At 42.5% G+C, this 21,300-nt stretch overlaps 1 protein-coding gene across 1 annotated transcript; it reads right to left on the bottom strand.

Annotated features, from left to right (window-relative positions):
* Positions 1 to 496: 496 nt before the first annotated feature.
* On the bottom strand, positions 497 to 20,640 carry si:ch73-362m14.4 (wiskott-Aldrich syndrome protein family member 3). Its single transcript, XM_046867057.1, has 9 exons — positions 20,414 to 20,640; positions 9,939 to 10,073; positions 6,387 to 6,521; positions 6,098 to 6,251; positions 5,690 to 5,807; positions 3,076 to 3,251; positions 2,387 to 2,638; positions 1,893 to 2,278; positions 497 to 1,186 (listed from the first exon to the last, which is right to left on the bottom strand). Exons 2-9 carry the CDS (start codon positions 10,069 to 10,071, stop codon positions 1,029 to 1,031), a joined length of 1,512 nt encoding a protein of 503 aa, XP_046723013.1. The 5' UTR covers positions 10,072 to 10,073; positions 20,414 to 20,640; the 3' UTR covers positions 497 to 1,028.
* Between the last annotated feature and the right edge of the window lie 660 nt (positions 20,641 to 21,300).

Raw genomic sequence — 21,300 nt, 5'->3', positions numbered from 1 at the left:
ACATAAATAACTCAATCACACACACACACACACACACACCCCAGCTCAGTCTTCCCTATACACACTCCATCACTAAATGGTGTCTCTATTTATACATTTTACAGAGAAAAAAAAAAAACAAGGTCCTGACTTTCAGGTTGTGATTCAGTAACGTCGATAAGAATCGATTACGCAGGAGAAACGAGTCACTACGTTTTCATCAACACTCATCACAACACCATCAACACGTAAACAAGGGGACAAATAGACAATCTGTTAACTGAGTTGTGGAGAGTTTCATTAGGATCACAGAACAGCGGTTCTCACTATAGTACTGCAGAGCGACGTATTCAGTATTCAGTATTCAACGTATATCATCATCATAATAATCATAATAATATACTGAGAGTAGCACATAAACAGACAGAGATCATGGAGAGATCTGTAGTGGAAGCAGTAACTCTATCATGCTTCTTATCTTTATATAAAGTGAATAGGTGTGTGTGTGTGTGTGTGTGTGTGTGTGTGTGTGTGTGTGTGTGTGTGTGTGTGTGTATGTGTGTGTGTGTGTGTATGTATGTGTGTGTGTGTGTGTGTGTGTGTGTGTGTGTGTGTGTGTGTGTGTGTATTTATCACTACTAAGAGGATGTTTTTGGTGACGACTGCAAAGAAATGTGTAACACTTTATAATTCTCTGGACAAAAACTCAAAACTCAAACACACGATGCAGAAAGATTTTTTTGGCAGTTCTGAACAAACAAAGAGAGATTTTTTTTTGTATTTTACACTTCACACTGTATGATCAATAACTTCTCATTCTTCACCCTCATTCTTCCTGTTCTCTTATTCTGTCTTTCCATTTTTCCTGTCTATTGCACACTCCCTTCTTCCTCTCATTCACTCCTGCTTTATTTCCACTAATCATTTACTGCTTCTCTTTTACTCTTCTACAGTTCTACATAAATCTGTCTGTCTGTATGAGGAGAGTGGGTTCGGATGTAGGAAAGCAGCAGCATTGTGTAGAGCACGTTGCAGGTCAGAGCCTCTCCTCAGTCGGACCACTCGTTCTCCTCGGGCTCCGAGTCCTCGTCTGATTCACTGTACTCCACAGCAATGCGGCGAGACAGAATGGTGGCCACGTCGTTACCCACCGGCTCCTTCTTGGCCTCCTGCTCTCTCTGTTCCTGGACTTTACGTAGTTGGATCCCTGGTAAGGAAAGCAAACAGCAGAATCAGACTAATATACAATAATATAGTTTATTTATTTATTAATAAACAATTTACTTCATATTAAACTAATTAAGATAAAAAAAACCTGCTCATTAATGCAATTATCCAAAGAGACAATCAGGTGGCAGAGCTTCAGGTAATGTTCACAATAAACATCAAAATGGAGAAAAAATCTCAGACTCTTTAAATAAGACGTTTTTCTGAAGCTTCTGGAATTTTCACATACAACAGTCTGTAGAGTTTACACTGAATGGTTCAGTAAACAAAAAACATCCAATAAGAGTCTGTTCTGATGCCAGAGATGTCTCACTAATGAGAGAGGATCAGAAGAGAATATTTAGAGCTGAAAGGAAAAGTACAGTAACTCAAAAAACTCAAATAATTACTCGTTAGAGCCGTGATGCACAGAAAAGCATTTCTAAATGTTATTAATACAATTAAAATAATCAATAAATTGGAGGAAATGAAAGTGGTCTTCAAAATGGCTGACCTGCTTTTATTAAACACTAAACTTCAGGTGGACTGAATTTTCACACTGGTCCTAAAGCTAAGAGTGACCATAAAGTAGCAGAATTGAACTTAAGGAGATCTGAAGACATTGTGAGTATTTTAGAACGGTACTGAAGAGGGTTGTGGAAGATCAAATCTTTGCTGCATTGTTCCTGTTCACTGTAAACACTCACCTCTGCGGATGGCAGCCAGCAGGTCACTGCGAGCATCACTTATGGGGATCAGAGGCACCGCGCCCTTCCTGGGCAGCGTTCCCTCTCCAGGTGGATGAGCAGCAGCTCTGGCCGGAGATGGAGCGTACGTGGGAGGTCCAGGAGGTGGTGGGGGCGGGGCTACCGGAGGACCTCCACCACTCACAGAGTGGGAAGGAGACGGGACGTAAGCTGAGGGCAGTGCAGGGGGAGGAGATGGGCTGTAGGGACGGGACAGAGCCGACACCGAACCCGGTGCCAGAGCCGGAGGAGCAGAAGTGCTGTCAAAGGCTGTCTGAGCTGAGGGGATTATTGGGGGAGGAGGAGGAGGAGCAGGAGGAATGAAATGTTCCTGCATCTGATGGCCACTGGAAAATAAAAGGGGAAGAAGTGGAAATAAGTTTCAGTGTGCAAATGATCAGAGACATTTGTGCACTACTGTGCATGAGAAGAGAAGATAGTTGATGTTGATGTACCTGTAATCTTTGGAAGCAGAAGGTCGGGGGCCATTTAGAGAGGGGTCTGGAGGTGGAGCTCCATGATGCTGCTGCACACGGCCCAGTGAGTGCTGGCGTGTGCTGGCGGAGGTGGAGGCAGGGGGACGATACGCTCGGTCCAGTGACTGGGTCTGAGTTGGGCCGGTCTCCTTCCCATCACTTCCTGCTCCACCTGTATCCTGAGGGTGGTTGGGGCTGGTGGGGTACGAGTGCTCATCTGACATTCCAGATCTGTGAGGGGAGAAAACAGCAATAGGATGGAGGTTAGAACAGGTAGAAATCCTGGTTCATTGAAATCAGCTATTTAAAACATTTACATCATTTAGTTGCCACGGCTGCTCATCAGGGATAAACACACACCATTCACCTTGACTGTTGATTTCTGTAAAGCTGCTTTGAGACAATGTCTGTTGTGAAAAGCGCTATACAAATAAACTTGACTTGACTTGACTTTAACAGACGCCTTTTTCCAGAGCAACTTACATTTTTCTAATTCATACACCTGAGCAGCTCCTGGGTTAAGGGCCTTGCTCAGGGGCCCAAGAGTGGTAGCTTGGAGTGGCTGGGATTTGAACTCATGACCTTTCAATCCAAAGTCCAAAGCTATAATCTAAGCTCCACCTCCCACTAAAAAAACATCATTTCCTTTTTTTGTGAAAATCTCAGACCTGTCTGGAGATAAGGAGCCTTCAGACGAGACGCCATGGTAGGGAGACGGTGTGAGACGAGTGTCTGGACGAAACTCCTTGTCGTAAGCCATCATGTTCCACTCCTGACGGCGGTTTCGAGCTTTCCGAACCTTTTTCACTTCCCGAGTCGGATCTTCGAGGTGTTTCTGCTCTTGCTAACAATGACACAACAACAAGGAGGATAAAAGAAAAACAGTCCACACTGTGTCTCAGAGCTTCCTGTTACAGAAGGAAATACAGCAACATGAAGAGTGAAATCACAGAAAAGATACGATTTCAGGACTTTAATGGAGTTAATGGTGATGGTGCTGTTCACGAAAACATTCAGTGACTCAAACCAGGTGCTTCCATATTTCAGCCCACAGATCAGCTGCTTACAGAGAGCAGCAGAACGAAGCGACAGCTGACGCACCATCTGCACTCGTCTAAAACTCACTGACACGTCTAAAACTCACTCACACGTCTAAAACTCACTCACACATCTAAAACTCACTCACACGTCTAAAACTCACACTTACATCTAAAACTCACTCACACGTCTAAAACTCACTATCACGTCTAAAACTCACTCACACGTCTAAAACTCACACTCACGTCTAAAACTCACTCACACATCTAAAACTCACTGATACGTCTAAAACTCACTCACACATCTAAAACTCACTCACATGTCTAAAACTCACACTCACATCTAAAACTCACTCACACGTCTAAAACTCACTATCACGTCTAAAACTCACTCACACGTCTAAAACTCACACTCACGTCTAAAACTCACTCACACGTCTAAAACTCACACTCATGTCTAAAACTCACACTCATGTCTAAAACTCACTCACACGTCTAAAACTCACACTTACGTCTAAAACTCACACTCACGTCTAAAACTCACTATCATGTCTAAAACTCACTCACACGCGTCTAAACCTCACACTCACGTCTAAAACTCACTCACACGTCTAAACCTCACACTCACGTCTAAAACTCCCTCACACGTCTAAAACTCACACTCACGTCTAAAACTCGCTCACACGTCTAAAACTCACACTCACGTCTAAAACTCACACTCACGTCTAAAACTCACTCACGTCTAAAACTCACTCACGTCTAAAACTCACACTCACGTCTAAAACTCCCTCACCGTCTAAAACTCACACTCACGTCTAAAACTCCCTCACACGTCTAAAACTCACACTCACGTCTAAAACTCACTCCACACGTCTAAAACTCACACTCACGTCTAAAACTCACTCACACGTCTAAAACTCACACTCACGTCTAAAACTCCCTCACACGTCTAAAACTCACACTCACGTCTAAAACTCGCTCACACGTCTAAAACTCACACTCATGTCTAAAACTCCCTCACACGTCTAAAACTCACACTCACGCGTCTAAAACTCGCTCACACGCCTAAAACTCACTCACATGTCTAAAACTCACACTCACGTCTAAAACTCACACTCATGTCTAAAACTCACACTCATGTCTAAAACTCACTCCACGTCTAAAACTCACACTTACGTCTAAAACTCACACTCACGTCTAAAACTCACTATCATGTCTAAAACTCACTCACACGTCTAAACCTCACACTCACGTCTAAAACTCACTCACACGTCTAAACCTCACACTCACGTCTAAAACTCCCTCACACGTCTAAAACTCACACTCACGTCTAAAACTCGCTCACCGTCTAAAACTCACACTCACGTCTAAAACTCACACTCACGTCTAAAACTCACTAACACGTCTAAAACTCACACTCACGTCTAAAACTCACACTCCGTCTAAAACTCCCTCACACGTCTAAAACTCACTATCACGTCTAAAACTCACTCACACGTCTAAAACTCACACTCACGCGTCTAAAACTCACTCACACGTCTAAAACTCACACTCACGTCTAAAACTCGCTCACACGTCTAAAACTCACACTCACGTCTAAAACTCACTCACACGTCTAAAACTCACACTCACGTCTAAAACTCCCTCACGTCTAAAACTCACACTCACGTCTAAAACTCCCTCACCGTCTAAAACTCACACTCACGTCTAAAACTCCCTCACACGTCTAAAACTCACACTCATGTCTAAAACTCCCTCACACGCCTAAAACTCACACTCACGTCTAAAACTCGCTCACACGTCTAAAACTCACACTCATGTCTAAAACTCCCTCACACGTCTAAAACTCACACTCACGTCTAAAACTCGCTCACACGTCTAAAACTCACTCACACGTCTAAAACTCACACTCACGTCTAAAACTCACACTCACGTCTAAAACTCAGGACAATTTTAAGCTATTGCATATATGACAGACTAAAAGGGTCAATAATATTCTTTTATTTGAACTCTCTCTCTTTCTCTCTCTTTTCTCCTCCCTCTGTTAGCTGAGCGAGTGCCACAGTGCATCCTGACAGCAGGGGGAATCAGAGAGCTGATGGCAAGTTACATACAGATAAAGGGAGAGAGAGAGAGAGAGAGAGAGAGAGAGAGAGAGAGAGAGAGAGAGAGATGAGCAAATGTAGGACACATGACACACCACACACACACACACACACACACACACACACACACACACACACACCTTCTGTCTCCTCTTTTCCTTTCTCTTGTTCTCAGTGGCCTGCAGCATTTTCTCCTTCCAGAGGTTAAAGAAGTATGATGGATCTGTATAAAACTTCAGGCCGTCCTTCTTGTCGTCTCTGTAACACAGTAATCACATTCCTCCATCCCTCCATCCTCAGCATTCACTTTGCACCACATTTATACAGGCAGAAATCTGATTCTGTGGGTGGGCGGAGCTTCAGTACTCTTAGCTCCACCCCTTGGGATTGGATCGTTTTGCTGTGATTGACAGGAATTTATTTATTAGGAAATGATTTAGCTTAAACTTTCCATGTGTTTAAATTTTATTACCATGCAGCTGTGAGTGAACAGGGGACACGCACACACACACACACACACACACACACACACACACACACACACACACCTGTATGGAGTAAGAATGTTCAGAGGAGGAGGCTTGTCACAGCGTTGGTACATCTCCATCACTGAGTTCAGGATGGAGTTTCTGGAGACCACCTGCTGGTCCTGGATGGTGGAGCTCTTAAATGCCTTTCTCATGTTGATGTCCTGCAGAGACACTGAGGAACACAAACAGAAACGAATCCTGAGCTCCTGCACCTTCTGTACAAAAGCTTTGAATCTGAACATCATCCTGACTTTAATGCTGCTGTAAAACTGTGAAGTGAACATTTATGTGTATTAATTATTAATACCTTCTTCCACAGTGGAGTCCAGCTGTGTGACCTTGACTGCCAGCAGATCCACTTTCTCCTGCAGGCTGTTCATACGCATGTAGAAACTGTTCGCTTCATTAAACAGCTCTCCAAAGATGTCCTCTGCATGTCTACCTGCACACACACACACACACACACACACACACACACACACACACACACACACACACATTGACATTATAACATTATGACATTATAACATGTCACTAATGTTGCTCGTTCTTGTTGATTTCTTCTCTTCATCTTTCTTCTTTGGATTTGATCATTTCTCTCCACACAGGCTGCCCAGGTTCTTGTTCAGTCTCTTGTGATTTGGAGACTGGACTACTGCAGCTCTCTGCTGGCAGGTCTTCCCCTGAACGCTATTCATCCACTGCAAATGATCCAAAATGCAGCTGCACGACTTGTGTTCAATCAGCCCAAGTTCTCCCACACCACCCCACTGCTGCTCCTTCACTGGCTTCCAGTAGCTGCACGTATCAGATTCAAAACACTGATGATGCCTAAAATGGAGCCTAAAATGGACCAGCACCATCTTACCTCAGAGACCTCATCACATCTCGCACTGCACCACGCTGTCTGAGATCCTCCAGCACTGCTCCACTGGTACCACCTTCTCTCAGAATGAGAGGTAAGTACACTTCAAGGCTCTTCTCTGTTCTGGCACCGAGGTGGTGAAATGAACTTCCCCTAGATGTCTGAACAGCGGAGTCCCTGATTATCTTTAAGCGACGACTGAAGACCTTCATCTTCCTGAAACACTTAAATTAGCATTTTCCAAGCTTGTAGAATTCAAGAGTTATATTGTGATTGATTTAGTGTGTAATCCAGTGCACAAGTGCAGATTTATTCATTGATTGAGACTCAAAGCACTTTTGTACGTCGCTAAATACAACACATGTAAATAACATTGACATTATAACATTTTGAGCAGTGAAGTGAAGAATACTGATGATCTTCATCATGGCTCCTGTTAGGGGGTGGATTTATTTATTAGAAGGTGAACATTTTCTTCTCAAAGTTGATGTTAAAAGCAGAAAAAACGGGCTTAAGGATTTGAGGAGTCACAAATTGTGACGTCTAGACAACTGGAACAGAGCGTCTCCAAAACTGCAGCTCTTGTGGGATGTTCCTGGTTTGCAGTGGTCAGTAACTATTAAAAGTGCTTCAAGGAAGGAACAGTGGTGAACCGGCGACAGGGTCGTGGGGGACGAGGCTCATTGATGCACGTGAGGAGTGAAGGCTGGTCCGTGTGGTTCCGATCTAAGAAACGAGCTCCTGTAGCTCAAACTGCTGAAGAAGTTGATGCTGTTGATGCTCGAGGGGACCTCCAGTAATGTTTTAAGTTCATGAATGTAAAATATGTGAAGTGTTTCTGAACTGATCACAAAAAGAGGAACGATTTCTACACTGAACACTGATATATGGAAATATGTGGATTTGATCAAACCGCTTGAGAATCAGATCATCAGTGAGAATGTCGACCATGTGGACTTTCCACAACCGATTCATACATATATATCTATAATATGTCTATTATACTGTCATGGCCAAAATTGTTGGCACCCCTGAAATTTTTCCAGGAAATCAAGTATTTCTCACAGAAAAGTATTGCATTAACACATTTTGCTGTACACATGTTTAATCCCTTTGTGTGTATTGGAACAAAACAAAAAAAGGAGGGAAAAAGCTAAATTGACATAATGTCACACAAAACTCCAAAAATGGGCTGGACAAAATTATTGGCACCCTTTCAAAATTGTGGATAAATAAGATTGTTTCAAGCATGTGATGCTCCTTTAAACTCACCTGGGGCAAGTAACAGGTGTGGGCAATATAAAAATCACACCTGAAGATAGAAAGCAGAGAAGTTTACTTAGTCTTTGTATTGTGTGTGCCACACTAAGCATGGACAACAGAAAGAGCAGAAGAGAACTGTGTGAGGACTTGAGATCCAAAATTGTGGAAAAATCTCAAGGTTAAAAGTCCATCTCCAGAGATCTAGATTTGCCTTTGTCCACAGTGCGCTACATTATCAAGAAGTTTGCAACCAATGGCACTGTAGCTAATCTCCCTGGGCGTGGACGGAAGAGAAAAATGAAAAGGTTGCAACGCAGGACAGTCCGGATGGCGGATAAGCAGCCCCAAACAAGTTTCAAAGAAATTCCAGCTGTCCTGCAGGCTCAGGGAGCATCAGTGTCAGCGCGAACTATCCGTCACCATTTAAATGAGATGAAACGCTATGGCAGGAGACCCAGGAGGACCCCACTGCTGACACCAAGACGTAAAAAAGACTACAGTTTGCCAAAATGTACTTGAGTAAGCCAAAATTCTTCTGGGAAAACGTCTTGTGGACAGATAAGACCAAGATAGAGCTTTTTGGAAAAGCACATCATTCTACTGTTTACCGAAAACAGAATAAGGCCTACAAAGAAAAGAACACAGTACCAACAGTCAAATATGGTGGAGGTTCAAAGATGTTTTGAGGTTGTTTTGCTGCCTCTGGGTGTGTGCAAGGCATCATGAAATCTGAGGATTACCAAAGGATTTTGGGGCGCAGTGTTGGGCCCAGTGTCCGAAAGCTGGGTTTGCGTCCGAGATCCTTCCAGCAGGACAATGACCCCAAACATACTTCAAAAAGCACCCAGAAATGGATGGCAACAAAGCGCTGGAGAGTTCTGAAGTGGCCAGCAATTAGTCCAGATCTAAATCCCATTAAACACCTGTGGAGAGATCTTAAGACTGCTGTTGTAAAAAGGCACCCTTCCAGTATGAGAGTCCTGGTAGAGGTGATAAGCGGAGGCGGAGGAAAGACTCGATGTTTTGCTACTCTCTCTATCACTCCTGTACACTACGTGTCCCTAAACTTTTAAAATTTTTACTTTTTCTTCTTTGCTTATCTTAATTTTCGTCACAATCTTCGCTTTCTGGCTTCGTTTTGCCATCTAGCAGCGGCGTTTTGTGCTCGTTCCTCAATTTTTTGCTCGCATAACATAGCAAAAAATCGACCGAGCGACCGCTCGTACCTCGGAAAACTCGTACATCAATGCATTCGTAGGTCAAGGTACCACTGTATTAGGTTAAGGGTGCCAATAATTTTGTCCAGCCCATTTTTTGGAGTTTTGTGTGACATTATGTCAAATTAGTTTTTTGTTCCAATACACACAAAGGGAATAAACATGTGTTAATGTAATACTTTTCTGTGAGAAATATTTGATTTGTCACAGAAAAATTCTGGAAAAATTTCTGCAGTTCCTGCCTCCAATGCTGCTCAATGAGATCATCACTTCTCCTCCTCCTCTCTCCTTACACCTGTAACAGGACTCTCAAATAGCAGAGAGATGATGTGTGAACTCCACTGTGATCCAGGTAAGGATGAGTTCCATCTGGAGTCTGGTTCCTCCCAAAGTTTCCCATCACCTCTGGATTTTTAATTAGGGATTAATTAAAAATACATGTGTGTTTGTATGTGTGTGTGTGTGTGTGTGTGTGTGTGTGTGTGTGTGTGTGTGTGTGTGTGGTGGTGCTTACTGAGTCCTCCCAGCTGTTTGATGATGGCTGCGAGGGTGCTGTTGGTCACACACTCCAGCTCACTGGTCACTCCTTCAGGAAGAGCTCCTCGACACAGGTGCCTGGGCTCAATACTCCGCTTCACCAGGGGCATGGCTGCAATCACACATACACACACACACACACACACACACACACACACCTGGGTGTTAAAATAAAATAAAATAAAAATGTGTGTGTGTGTGTGTGTGTGTGTGTGTGTGTGTGTGTGTGTGTGTGTGTGTGTGTGTGTGTAGAGTCTTGTTTCTTAAACCATAATGGCTTATAAAAAACTGTTCTGTTTTTGGTTGCTATAGCAGCAGTTCCTCCTGCACCACAGCCGTCATGGCAACAGGTTCTTCTAGGCTACACTCCATCAGTGATATTTCTACCTTCTTTCACTGAACTGTGATGGTGTGATGGAACACCTTTGGGATGAATGTGAATGTGTGTATGTGTTAATGTGTGTGTGTGTGTGTGTGTGTGTGTGTGTGTGGGTGGGTGTGTGAGTGTATGTGTTTATGTATAAATGTGTGTGTGTGTGTGTGTGTGTGTGTGTGTGTGTATATATATATGTGTGAGTGTATGTAAATATGTATGAGTATGTATGTGTGAGCATGTGTTTGTGTGTTGCGTGTGCGTGTGCGTGTGTGTGTGTGTGTGTGTGTGTGTGTGTAAATGTGTATGATTATGTGTAAGTGTGTGTATATATGCGTGAGTGTGTGTGTGTGTGTGTGTATGTGTATGTGTGTGTGTGTGTGTGTGTGTGTGTGTGTGTGTGTATATGTAAATGTGTATGTGTATGAGTATGTAAAAAAAAACCTTAACACAAATGTAACACATTTAAAGTTCTTTACACCAACATAAAATATTTAGTGTAAAGCAAGTCTAGTCAGTCAATTAATTATTTATTTATAGACCCCCAGGGGCCCGTCTTTGATTTTCTCGTAGAATTTGCAGATTTCATTACAAATCCAGCCACTTCTATGTCTAGAATCAATGCTCCGTTACACTCTACACTTTACACTCCGTTACACTCCGGGTGATGTGGCAGCACATACACATGGCGAGGCGGCATCAGCCTGTCTCCCGATTTGCCGTATTTGTGCATATTTACGCACTATTCTCCTGCGTGTTCGCACGATTCAGTTATGCGAGTATAACATTTGACAGACAGTCACTCTTGGATATTGGCCTTATCTGCACAAACTCTGTCCAGGCTTAATTTTCACAGATGCCACCAGAACTCGTAAGGAAGTTGCAGCACAGCGAGCCCTTTATCCCGACCGGAACTGTCCAGTGTCCAGTGCCAGCACAGAGACCGTAAACATAAACGAGGAAAATGTGGAGGACTTCAGGCTAAGCTAAGGCTAAACCCATCTCGAACAAAGCTTAATTGTATTTTTCTCACAAATGTTCAGGTCTTGGTGAACAAAACAGATGAACTCAGGATATGAAACTAAAAATGTATTACTCATCATGGTCTTCTCGGAAACTTGGCTCAACATAGGCATCCCAAACAGTTTGCTGGAGCTCGAAGGGTGCACCATTTTCTGACTAAGAGAGAAGCAGCATGCATGGGTAAGAACAGAGGAGGAGCACAGGACTGTTAAAGTCTGGCTGGATGGGGCTGACGCCACTCTCCAGCAGCAGTTCTTACAAACAGACTGGAGTGAATTTGGTGCACAGGCCACCACTGACTCAGTCACCAACATCAAAATCTACACGAACTCTGATCTTGAACACATGAACAGGTGTGTGGATCGGATGACCACACAAAAGAACATCATAGTGTTCCCCAATTAGAAGCCTTGGATGAACCCGGGAGGTCCATCTTCTGCTCAAAGCGTGCAACCCAGCCTTCAGGTCTGGAGACCGGGAGGCCTACAGGGTCACTAGGGTCAATGTGAGGAGGACAATCTGCAAAGCTAAACATGTATACAAACAACAGATCGAGGAATACTTTAACTCTGCTGTACCCCAATGCATGTGGCAAGGGATTCAGGCCATCACTGACCTTAAACCACCCAGAGGGGCACCACCAACCAGTTCTGCTTCACTCCCTTACTCAAAAGCTCAACCTCTTCTTCGCTTGTTTTAAATAGGGGAACATGGAGCCCATGCTCAAGGCAAAGCTATCACCAGGTGAGCAGCCGATCACACTCTACACCTTTGAAGTGTGTGCTCCCCTGGGCAGGGTGAGCGCATGGAGAGCAGCCGGCCCTGAGACATCCCTGGCATTCCTCTAAGAACATGCATGGAGCAGCTGTCTGAGGTCTTCACAGACATCTTCAATCTGTCCTTGGCCCAAGCAACTGTCCCCACCTGCTTTAAGTCTGCTACCATCGTACCAGTGCCAAAACACTCCGCTACTACAGAACTGGGTGCTTTTCGTCCCGTTGTACTCACCCCTGTCATCGCAAAGTGCTTCAAAAGTTTGGTCCTCACCCACCTCAAAGCCTGTCTGCCTCCCACTCTGGACCATACAAATTTGCCTGTCGCCCAAATAGGTCAACCGAGGACGCAGTTTCCATGGTACTTCATTCTGCCCTGACTCACCTGGACAACCCCGACACTTATGCCTGGATGTTGTTTGTTGATTTCATCTCAGATTTTAACACCATTAGCAATTCCAAGCCAATATTGAAGCTGAAACAGCTTGACATCAGCACACATCTCTGCAACTGGACCCTGGACTTCCTTATGAACAGACCACAGTCTGTCCGACTGAACACCATCTCCACTCTCACCCTCAGCACTGGGGTTCCTCAGGGATGTGTATTATTCATTGCACTAAACAGCTGATTCATTACTGCATTGTGATTTTCTGTGTATGTTGCATTGCTTATCCACTTATCATGAATCACCAGGCAGCGGAAACCGGGAGTAAAACAAAGTGTAGTTTTATTGAACCTACAAAAGTCAAACAAACAGAAACTATGAAACTAGAGTGCAAAGAACAAAGAACTTAACTGGAGCAAAACGAGGAGCACAGGGAAGCACGGGAGCAGTAAGTCCGGGTGATGTGGGGAAAGTGTGCGGGAGATCAGACGTTGAGTGAATGGAGAGGGAGCTCTCTAAAAGGGACCTCATGATGGGAAAATGGTGCGGGTAATAAATAGGAGGGAGAAAAATGTTGAGAGTTTGAGGGGGGCGTGGCTGGTGGTTCTCTGACACCAATATACATTTTTTTCTTTCTTTTATTTTATATTTCTTTCGCAACATCCTTTAATTACATTTGCTCTACTGTACATTCCACCGATATTTATACTGTATATACTGCATCATACATTCATTCATACTTTTACATAATTATATCATGTCATTTGAGTATAATATCTTCTATGCATAATCTTTGCACAGTATATTGTATATTACTATATTTACCTACTGCACCTTCTCTACATCAATCCCCCTCACACCTGTATTTATAAACCTCATACACTATTTATCTACTGTTATCTATTGTAAATAGGCCACTTATGCTCTTCTGGTTAGATGTGAACTGCATTTTATTGGCTCTGTACATGTACCCTGCACAATCCAATCTAATCTAATCTAATAGAACCTAATTTTATCTAACCTAGATGATGTAACTCCCCTTAAAACCAGATTAATCAGGGAGAAGAAATCAGCACAGTGGTATAATGATCATACACACACCTTAAAACAGACCACTCAGAAATTAGAACGTAAACAGCATCAATCAAAATTGACAGTATTTCAAACAGCATGGAAGGAGAATCTGCTGAGTTCTAGAAAATCTCTTAGTGCTGCTGATCAGCATATTTCTCCACCAGGCATCAGGCAAAAGAAATCCACACTATTGAAATATTCCAAACTATTTAATAAATAACCCTGTAGACAGCAGTGTCATTATAACAATCAATTACAAAGTTTTACTCCTATTCAAAAGAACGACTTCATTTCATTAATTTCCTCATCAAAATCATCAACCTGCATTCTCGATCCCTCACCTACAAGTTTCCTCAAACAGATCATTCCAGAGAGAATTGAACCTGTTTTAAAATAATAAACTCTTCCATCAGCACTGGTTTTGTACCTAAATCCTTCAAACTGCAGTTATCAACCCCCTAATTAAGAAACCTGACCTTCACCCTGTCAGCTGTCCATCTACAGTCCAATATCAAACCTCCTCTTTATCTCCAAGATTCTAGAAAAGGTTGTAGCACAGCAGTTCTGCTCACATCTACTGAGGAAGAACATTTATGAAATGTATCAGTCAGGATTTCGGCCTCATCATAGCACAGAGACGGCGCTAGTTAAGGTGCTAAATGACTGTTATTGGCCTCTGATCAGGGTTTTGTCTCTTTACTTGTTTTGCTCGACCTTAGTGCAGCTTTTCACACCATTGATCATCATCTCCTGCTTGCTGGACTGGAGAACGTTGTTGGAATAAAGGGAACAGCTCTCTCTTGGCTCAGGTCTTATTTGACTGATCGCTATCAGTTTGTTGATGTAAATGGTGAGTTCTCCACACTCTCTGAGGTAAAGTTTGGTGTTCCGCAAGGATCTGTTTTAGGCCCACTGCGTTTCTCTTTCTATCTGCTGCCTTTTGGTGAAATTATACATAAACATGGGATTCGCTTCCATTGCTATGCTGATGATACACAGCTGTATATTTCAGCAAAGCCAGATGAGAGAGATCAGCTTAACAATGTTGAGAAGTGTGTAAAGGACATTAGACAGTGGATGCTTCATAACTTTCTTCTGCTCAACTCAGATAAGACGGAAGTACTTTTACTAGGACCACATGCAGCTAGAAGTAAACTTTCTGATTCTGTAGCATCTCTGGATGGTGTTTCTGTTTCAGTGTGTACAGCAGTCAAAGACCTTGGTGTGATTATTGACCCGAGTCTTTCCTTTGAGTCTCACGTGAATAATATCACCAGGATCTCCTTCTTTCACCTTAGAAATATTACTAAAATTAGAAATATGATGTCGTTACAGGATGCAGAAAAACTAGTAGATGCTTTTGTAACATCTAGATTAGACTACTGTAACGCTTTACTGTCTGGGTGTTGGAGTAAGTGCAGAAATAAGCTTCAGTTAGTTCAGAATGCAGCAGCAAGAGTCCTCACTAGATCTAGAAAATATGATCACATCAGCCCTGTTTTAATCATCTACACTGCTCCCAATTACATCTCACACTGATTATAAAATACTACTACTGACGTATAAAGCACTTAACGCTCTCACACCGCAGTATCTAAATTAAATTGTATGTATATATGTATATATGTATGTATGTGTGTGAGCATGTATGTGTGTGTGTGTGTGTGTGTGTGAATGTATATATGCACACGCATGTGTGTGTGTGTGTGTGTGTGTGTGTGTGTGTGTGTGTGTGTGTTTGTGTACAGACTCTATCAGCCCTGGACAGAGAGGCCGTCTCCATGGTAACGTGTGAGGTCTTCCCTCTGTGTGGTTGCTTGGTGATGTGATGGTGTGAGGAGGAGAAGTGGAGACTGAACTGAAAGAGATGTGAACCTCCACACGCTACACCACAACTGATTACACCCACTACACTATCCTTCAAATCAAATCCTCTAATCATCATACAGAAATAACGCATCAGTTTTATTATAAAATCTGAACTGTGATTGGCCGAGCCACATTAAAGTGTGTTTCAGAAATCTCAGATAAACAGTGTACGTGTGTGTGTACTACACTCAACCTTCCACTCAGTGTGTTCTGTTACTTAGCAACCACAGACTCCTGTTAACTCACTGTACTACGGAGGACAAAGTGTTTATATTATTGTGATTATTATTAATAATAATCTCTAAACTTTCACCTTAATATAGTTTAGAATTATTAATACAGTATTATTATGTAATTATTATTATTATTATGGTTCATCTGCATGTGTATTAATGGAGTGATGCCTGATCACTACAAAGACCTTAGTGAAGATGAATGAATGAATTCATTAACTGATGGACAGATGAGTGAATATGTGAAACTAATAAACAGTGCAGAATGAATGAATGAATTATTAAATTAATTAATGCTGTGAAATAAATAAATGAATGAATGGATAAATGGATGGATGGATGGATGGATGGATGGATGAATAAATGAAGTGACCTGTGTTTAGTAAAAAAAATCCCCAAATGGACTATAAAAGAAAACTTTGTTGAACTCCACTCTACATCTCCTTCCTTCATCTCACAGATGGAGTAATAAGCTGTGACTCAGGTTTCCAGTTGGAGAGCGTTCCTGGAGCCAGGTTCATGATCCGGTCACATGAACACACTTTACTGAAATTATACACAAAAATAATCCAGAAGTGGCTGAAGTGAAAGTGGACGTTTGAGAAACATGTTTATGTTCTACACACAGACTGAATCACAGCTCACTGTAACTTTACTATTTTCATCTAATACTATAAACACACACACACACACACACACACACACACACACACACACACACACACACACACACATCTAACTACAGCACTGTGTAAATCTGCTGCGTACTGATTAAAGTGCTGCAATAATAAAAACTGAACTTAATCCATACACTTCTGTCTAAAAGTTTAGACTAAATTTCAGCAAAACTTTCTCAGCATGAACAAGATGATGATGATGGTGATGAAGATGAGGTGGAGGAGAATGATGGATATGGTGATGACGATGACGATGATGATGATGATGGTGATGAAGATGAGGTGGAGGAGAATGATGGATATGGTGATGACGATGACGATGATGATGATGATGATGGTGATGAAGATGAGGTGGAGAGAATGATGGATATGGTGATGGCGATGGCGATGATGATGATGATGGTGATGAAGATGAGGTGGAGGAGAATGATGGATATGGTGATGACGATGACGATGATGATGATGATGGTGATGAAGATGAGGTGGAGAGAATGATGGATATGGTGATGATGATGATGATGATGATGATGATGGTGATGAAGATGAGGTGGTGGAGGATGGTTATGGTGATGATGATGATGATGATGATGATGATGGTGATGAAGATGAGGTGGAGGAGAATGATGGATATGGTGATGACGATGATGATGATGATGATGATGATGATGATGAGTCCAGAGTAAAAACATTTGAACAGCTGATTTTAGCTGACACACATCCTCTCCTGCACTTCCTTTTTCTCTTCATGACTCATACCTCTGGAGAACGTGATCTCTGGGGGCTTTTCTATGCCATGCTCAGATACAGGATTGATTGAATTCCTGTTGTGTTAGAGTAAATTATTTATGGAGGTTATGCCGTAGTCTCACATCTGTACAGTCGTGAATTCATCAAGCGGACCTTCTGTAATATTTATGAATATTCAAGTACATTAATCCTTCAGGAAAGATTCATCACAGTTAAAGGTAGACAGCACTGAATGGAGCATAACCTGTAGCTTCTCCAACAGATACCAGCTGAGAAACCACCAGCATAAAACTGAGAAACCACCAGCATAAAGCTGAGAAGACTGTGAGCTCACAAAACTACATTAATTTCATTTGATTGATTTTTATATGCAGATTCTATACACCTTCTCTTAAACTTATTTTCACTGTGTTTATTAAATGCACGCTTTTGCCAGAATAATGTTGAGATTTTAATAAATATTATTTTAAATCACAGAAATACATATTTTATTAAAATGATAAACATGAAGTGTTCAGGATTCTCATGGAAAATAAATCGATTTAAGCATTTAGCCAATCACACGTCTCTCATGCACGTCTCTCACACATGTCTCTCACACATCTCTCACAAGTGTCTCTTACACATGTCTCTTACACGTCTCTCACAGGTGTCTCTTACACGTCTCTCACAGGTGTCTCTTACACGTCTCTCACACATGTCTCTTACACGTCTCTCACACATGTCTCTTACACGTCTCTCACAGGTGTCTCTTACACATCTCTCACACATGTCTCTTACACGTCTCTCACAGGTGTCTCTTACACATCTCTCACAGGTGTCTTTTACACGTCTCTCACACATGTCTCTTACACGTCTCTCACACATGTCTCTTACACGTCTCTCACAGGTGTCTCTTACACGTCTCTCACAGGTGTCTCTTACACATCTCTCACACATGTCTCTTACACGTCTCTCACACATGTCTCTTACACGTCTCTCACAGGTGTCTCTTACACATCTCTCACAGGTGTCTTTTACACGTCTCTCACACATGTCTCTTACACGTCTCTCACACATGTCTCTTACACGTCTCACAGGTGTCTCTTACACGTCTCTCACAGGTGTCTCTTACGTCTCTCACACATGTCTCTTACACGTCTCTCACAGGTGTCTCTTACACGTCTCTCACAGGTGTCTCTTACACGTCTCTCACACATGTCTCTTACACGTCTCTCACAGGTGTCTCTTACACGTCTCTCACACATGTCTCTTACACGTCTCTCACAGGTGTCTCTTACGTCTCTCACAGGTGTCTTTTACACGTCTCTCACACATGTCTCTTACACGTCTCACACATGTCTCTTACACGTCTCTCACAGGTGTCTCTTACACGTCTCTCACAGGTGTCTCTTACACGTCTCTCACACGTCTCTTACACGTCTCTCACAGGTGTCTCTTACACGTCTCTCACAGGTGTCTCTTACGTCTCTCACACGTGTCTCTTACACGTCTCTCACAGGTGTCTTACACGTCTCTCACACGTCTCTCACAGGTGTCTCCTACACGTCTCTCACACATGTCTCTCACACGTCTATCACAGGTGTCTCTTACACGTCTCTCACTCATGTCTCTCACACGTCTCTCACAGGTGTCTCTTACACGTCTCTCACAGGTGTCTTTTACACGTCTCTCACACATGTCTCTTACACGTCTCACACACATGTCTCTTACACGTCTCTCACAGGTGTCTCTTACACGTCTCTCACAGGTGTCTCTTACACGTCTCTCACACGTCTCTTACACGTCTCTCACAGGTGTCTCTTACACGTCTCTCACAGGTGTCTCTTACACGTCTCTCACACGTGTCTCTTACACGTCTCTCACAGGTGTCTTACACGTCTCTCACACGTCTCTCACAGGTGTCTCCTACACGTCTCTCACACATGTCTCTCACACGTCTATCACAGGTGTCTCTTACACGTCTCTCACTCATGTCTCTCACACGTCTCTCACAGCTGTCTCTTACATGTCTCTCACACATGTCTCTTCCACGTCTCTCACAGGTGTCTCTTACCGGTCTCTCACCTCTCCCACACGTCTCTCACTTGTCTTTCACATGTCTCCCACACGTCTCTCACACGTCTCTCACACATGTCTCTCACACATCTCTCACAGGTGTCTCTCACTCGTCTCTCACATGTCTCCCACACATCTCTCACACATCTCTCACAGGTGTCTCTTACATGTCTCTCACATATGTCTCCCACACGTCTCCCACACGTCTCTCACACGTCTCACACACGTCTTTCACATGTCTCTCAAATATCTCACACATGTCTCTCACACATCTCTCACATGTCTCTCACGTCTTACACATGTCTGATAACAGGTCGAGTGATTCACATCTCTGTAGTAATTTAATCAAAAAAATAAACAGCTTTTATTTTTTTATTTCTGATTTAAAATCTCTCACTTACATCAAATATGTATTATTTTTATTAAAAGCCTTGAAACCATATTTGAGAAAATTCTTTAAAGACACATTCATCCAAGTGAAAAGATTTGGACAAAAATAATGTTTATATTTAACAAGTGTAACGTGATGTAAACAAAATCAAATACTGCATTCTACATGAAATATATATTTACATAAATAATACTGAGGGTCGAATTTACACTCAGGACTGTGATGATGATGATGATGATGATGATGGTGATGATGATGACGGTGATGATGATGGTGATGATGATGATGATGATGACGGTGATGATGATGGTGATGATGATGAAGGTGATGATGATGATGATGATGGTGATGATGATGATGGTGATGATGATGGTGATGATGATGATGGTGATGATGATGATGATGGTGATGATGATGATGATGGTGATGAGGAGGAGGAGGATGAGGAGAAGGATGATGATGATGATTATGGTGATGATGATGATGATGATGGTGCTGATGGTGATGATGATGATGATGGTGATGCTGATGAGGAGAATAATGATGGTTATTGTGATGATGGTGGTGATGATGATAGTGACGATGATGATGGTGATGGTGCTGATGGTGATGATGATGATGATTGTGATAATATAGATGATGGTGATGATGATGATGTACTAATGTAGATTAGCCATTACGTCACTGACTCTACGCTACAGATCAAGATACTACTCTCTCAGACACGTTCACCCCCCCCCCCTTATAATCACAAGCATGACGTCATAAACCGACAATTAAATACGACGAATGAAAACTCGGTTTAAAATGCAAAATCAAAGAGCCGAAAAATCATCTGTTACTCACCGGCAGCTGTGATTCTCTCTCTCTCTCTCTCTCTCTCTCTCTCTCTCTTTATATATATATTTATATTTATATTTATATCTCGTTCAGAAGCATCAGATTTTGGGTGGAAAACTCCTCACGAGCTCCAGTCTGTGTGGAGGACCTTCTCCATGGTTCCAGGTGAAGACAGACCCGGTGATGATGAGATCAGGAGCGGATTTGCTGAAGATCAGATGGAGGGGGCGCGCCTCCTTCGCGTGCACGCGCGCGCACGTTTCCTTGGCAGCGAGCGCGCCGCAGCATGGACGCCACAGCGCATGCGCGTAACTCTCCACCACCCAGCGGGTCAAGCACGCGCACGAGGAAGGAGAAAGTGAAATTGGATTGGATTGGTGTTTAATGTTTGTATTAGATTGGTGTTTAATGTTTGTATTGGATTGGTGTTTAATGTTTGGATTGGATTGGTGTTTAGTGTTTGGATTGGATTGGTGTTTAATGTTTGTATTTGATTGGTGTTTAGTGTTTGGATTGGTGTTTAGTGTTTGGATTGGATTAGTGTTCAGTGTTTGGATTTGATTGATGTTTAGTGTTTGTTTTGGATTGATGTTTAATGTTTGTATTGGATTGGTGTTTAATGTTCGGATTTGGATTGGTGTTTAGTGTTTGGATTGGATTTGTGTATAGTGTTTGTATTGGATTGGTGTTTAGTGTTGGATTGGATTGGTGTTTATTGTTTGGATTGGTGTTTAGTGTTTGTATTGGATTGGTTTTAGTGTTTGTATTGGATTGGTGTTTAGTGTTTGTATTGGATTGGTGTTTAGTGTTTGGATTGGATTGGTGTTTAATGTTTGTATTGGATTGGTGTTTAGTGTTTGTATTGGATTGGTGTTTAGTGTTTGGATTGGTGT

The sequence above is a fragment of the Silurus meridionalis genome, chromosome 15 (assembly GCF_014805685.1).
Source record: "Silurus meridionalis isolate SWU-2019-XX chromosome 15, ASM1480568v1, whole genome shotgun sequence".
NCBI lineage: Eukaryota > Metazoa > Chordata > Actinopteri > Siluriformes > Siluridae > Silurus > Silurus meridionalis.
The sequence above is the reverse complement of the archived record's forward strand: the minus strand, read 5'-3'. Positions and strand labels throughout refer to the sequence as shown.

Coding starts and splice junctions, on each gene's coding strand:
- si:ch73-362m14.4 (XM_046867057.1), bottom strand. CDS start 10,071: ATGCCCCTGGTGAAGCGGAGTATTGAGCCCAGGCACCTGTGTCGAGGA. Junction 6,522..9,938: donor CAAACAGCTGGGAGGACTCA/GTAAGCACCACC, acceptor GTGTGTGTGCAG/GTAGACATGCAGAGGACATC. Junction 2,279..2,386: donor TCTGCTTCCAAAGATTACAG/GTACATCAACAT, acceptor TTTATTTTCCAG/TGGCCATCAGATGCAGGAAC.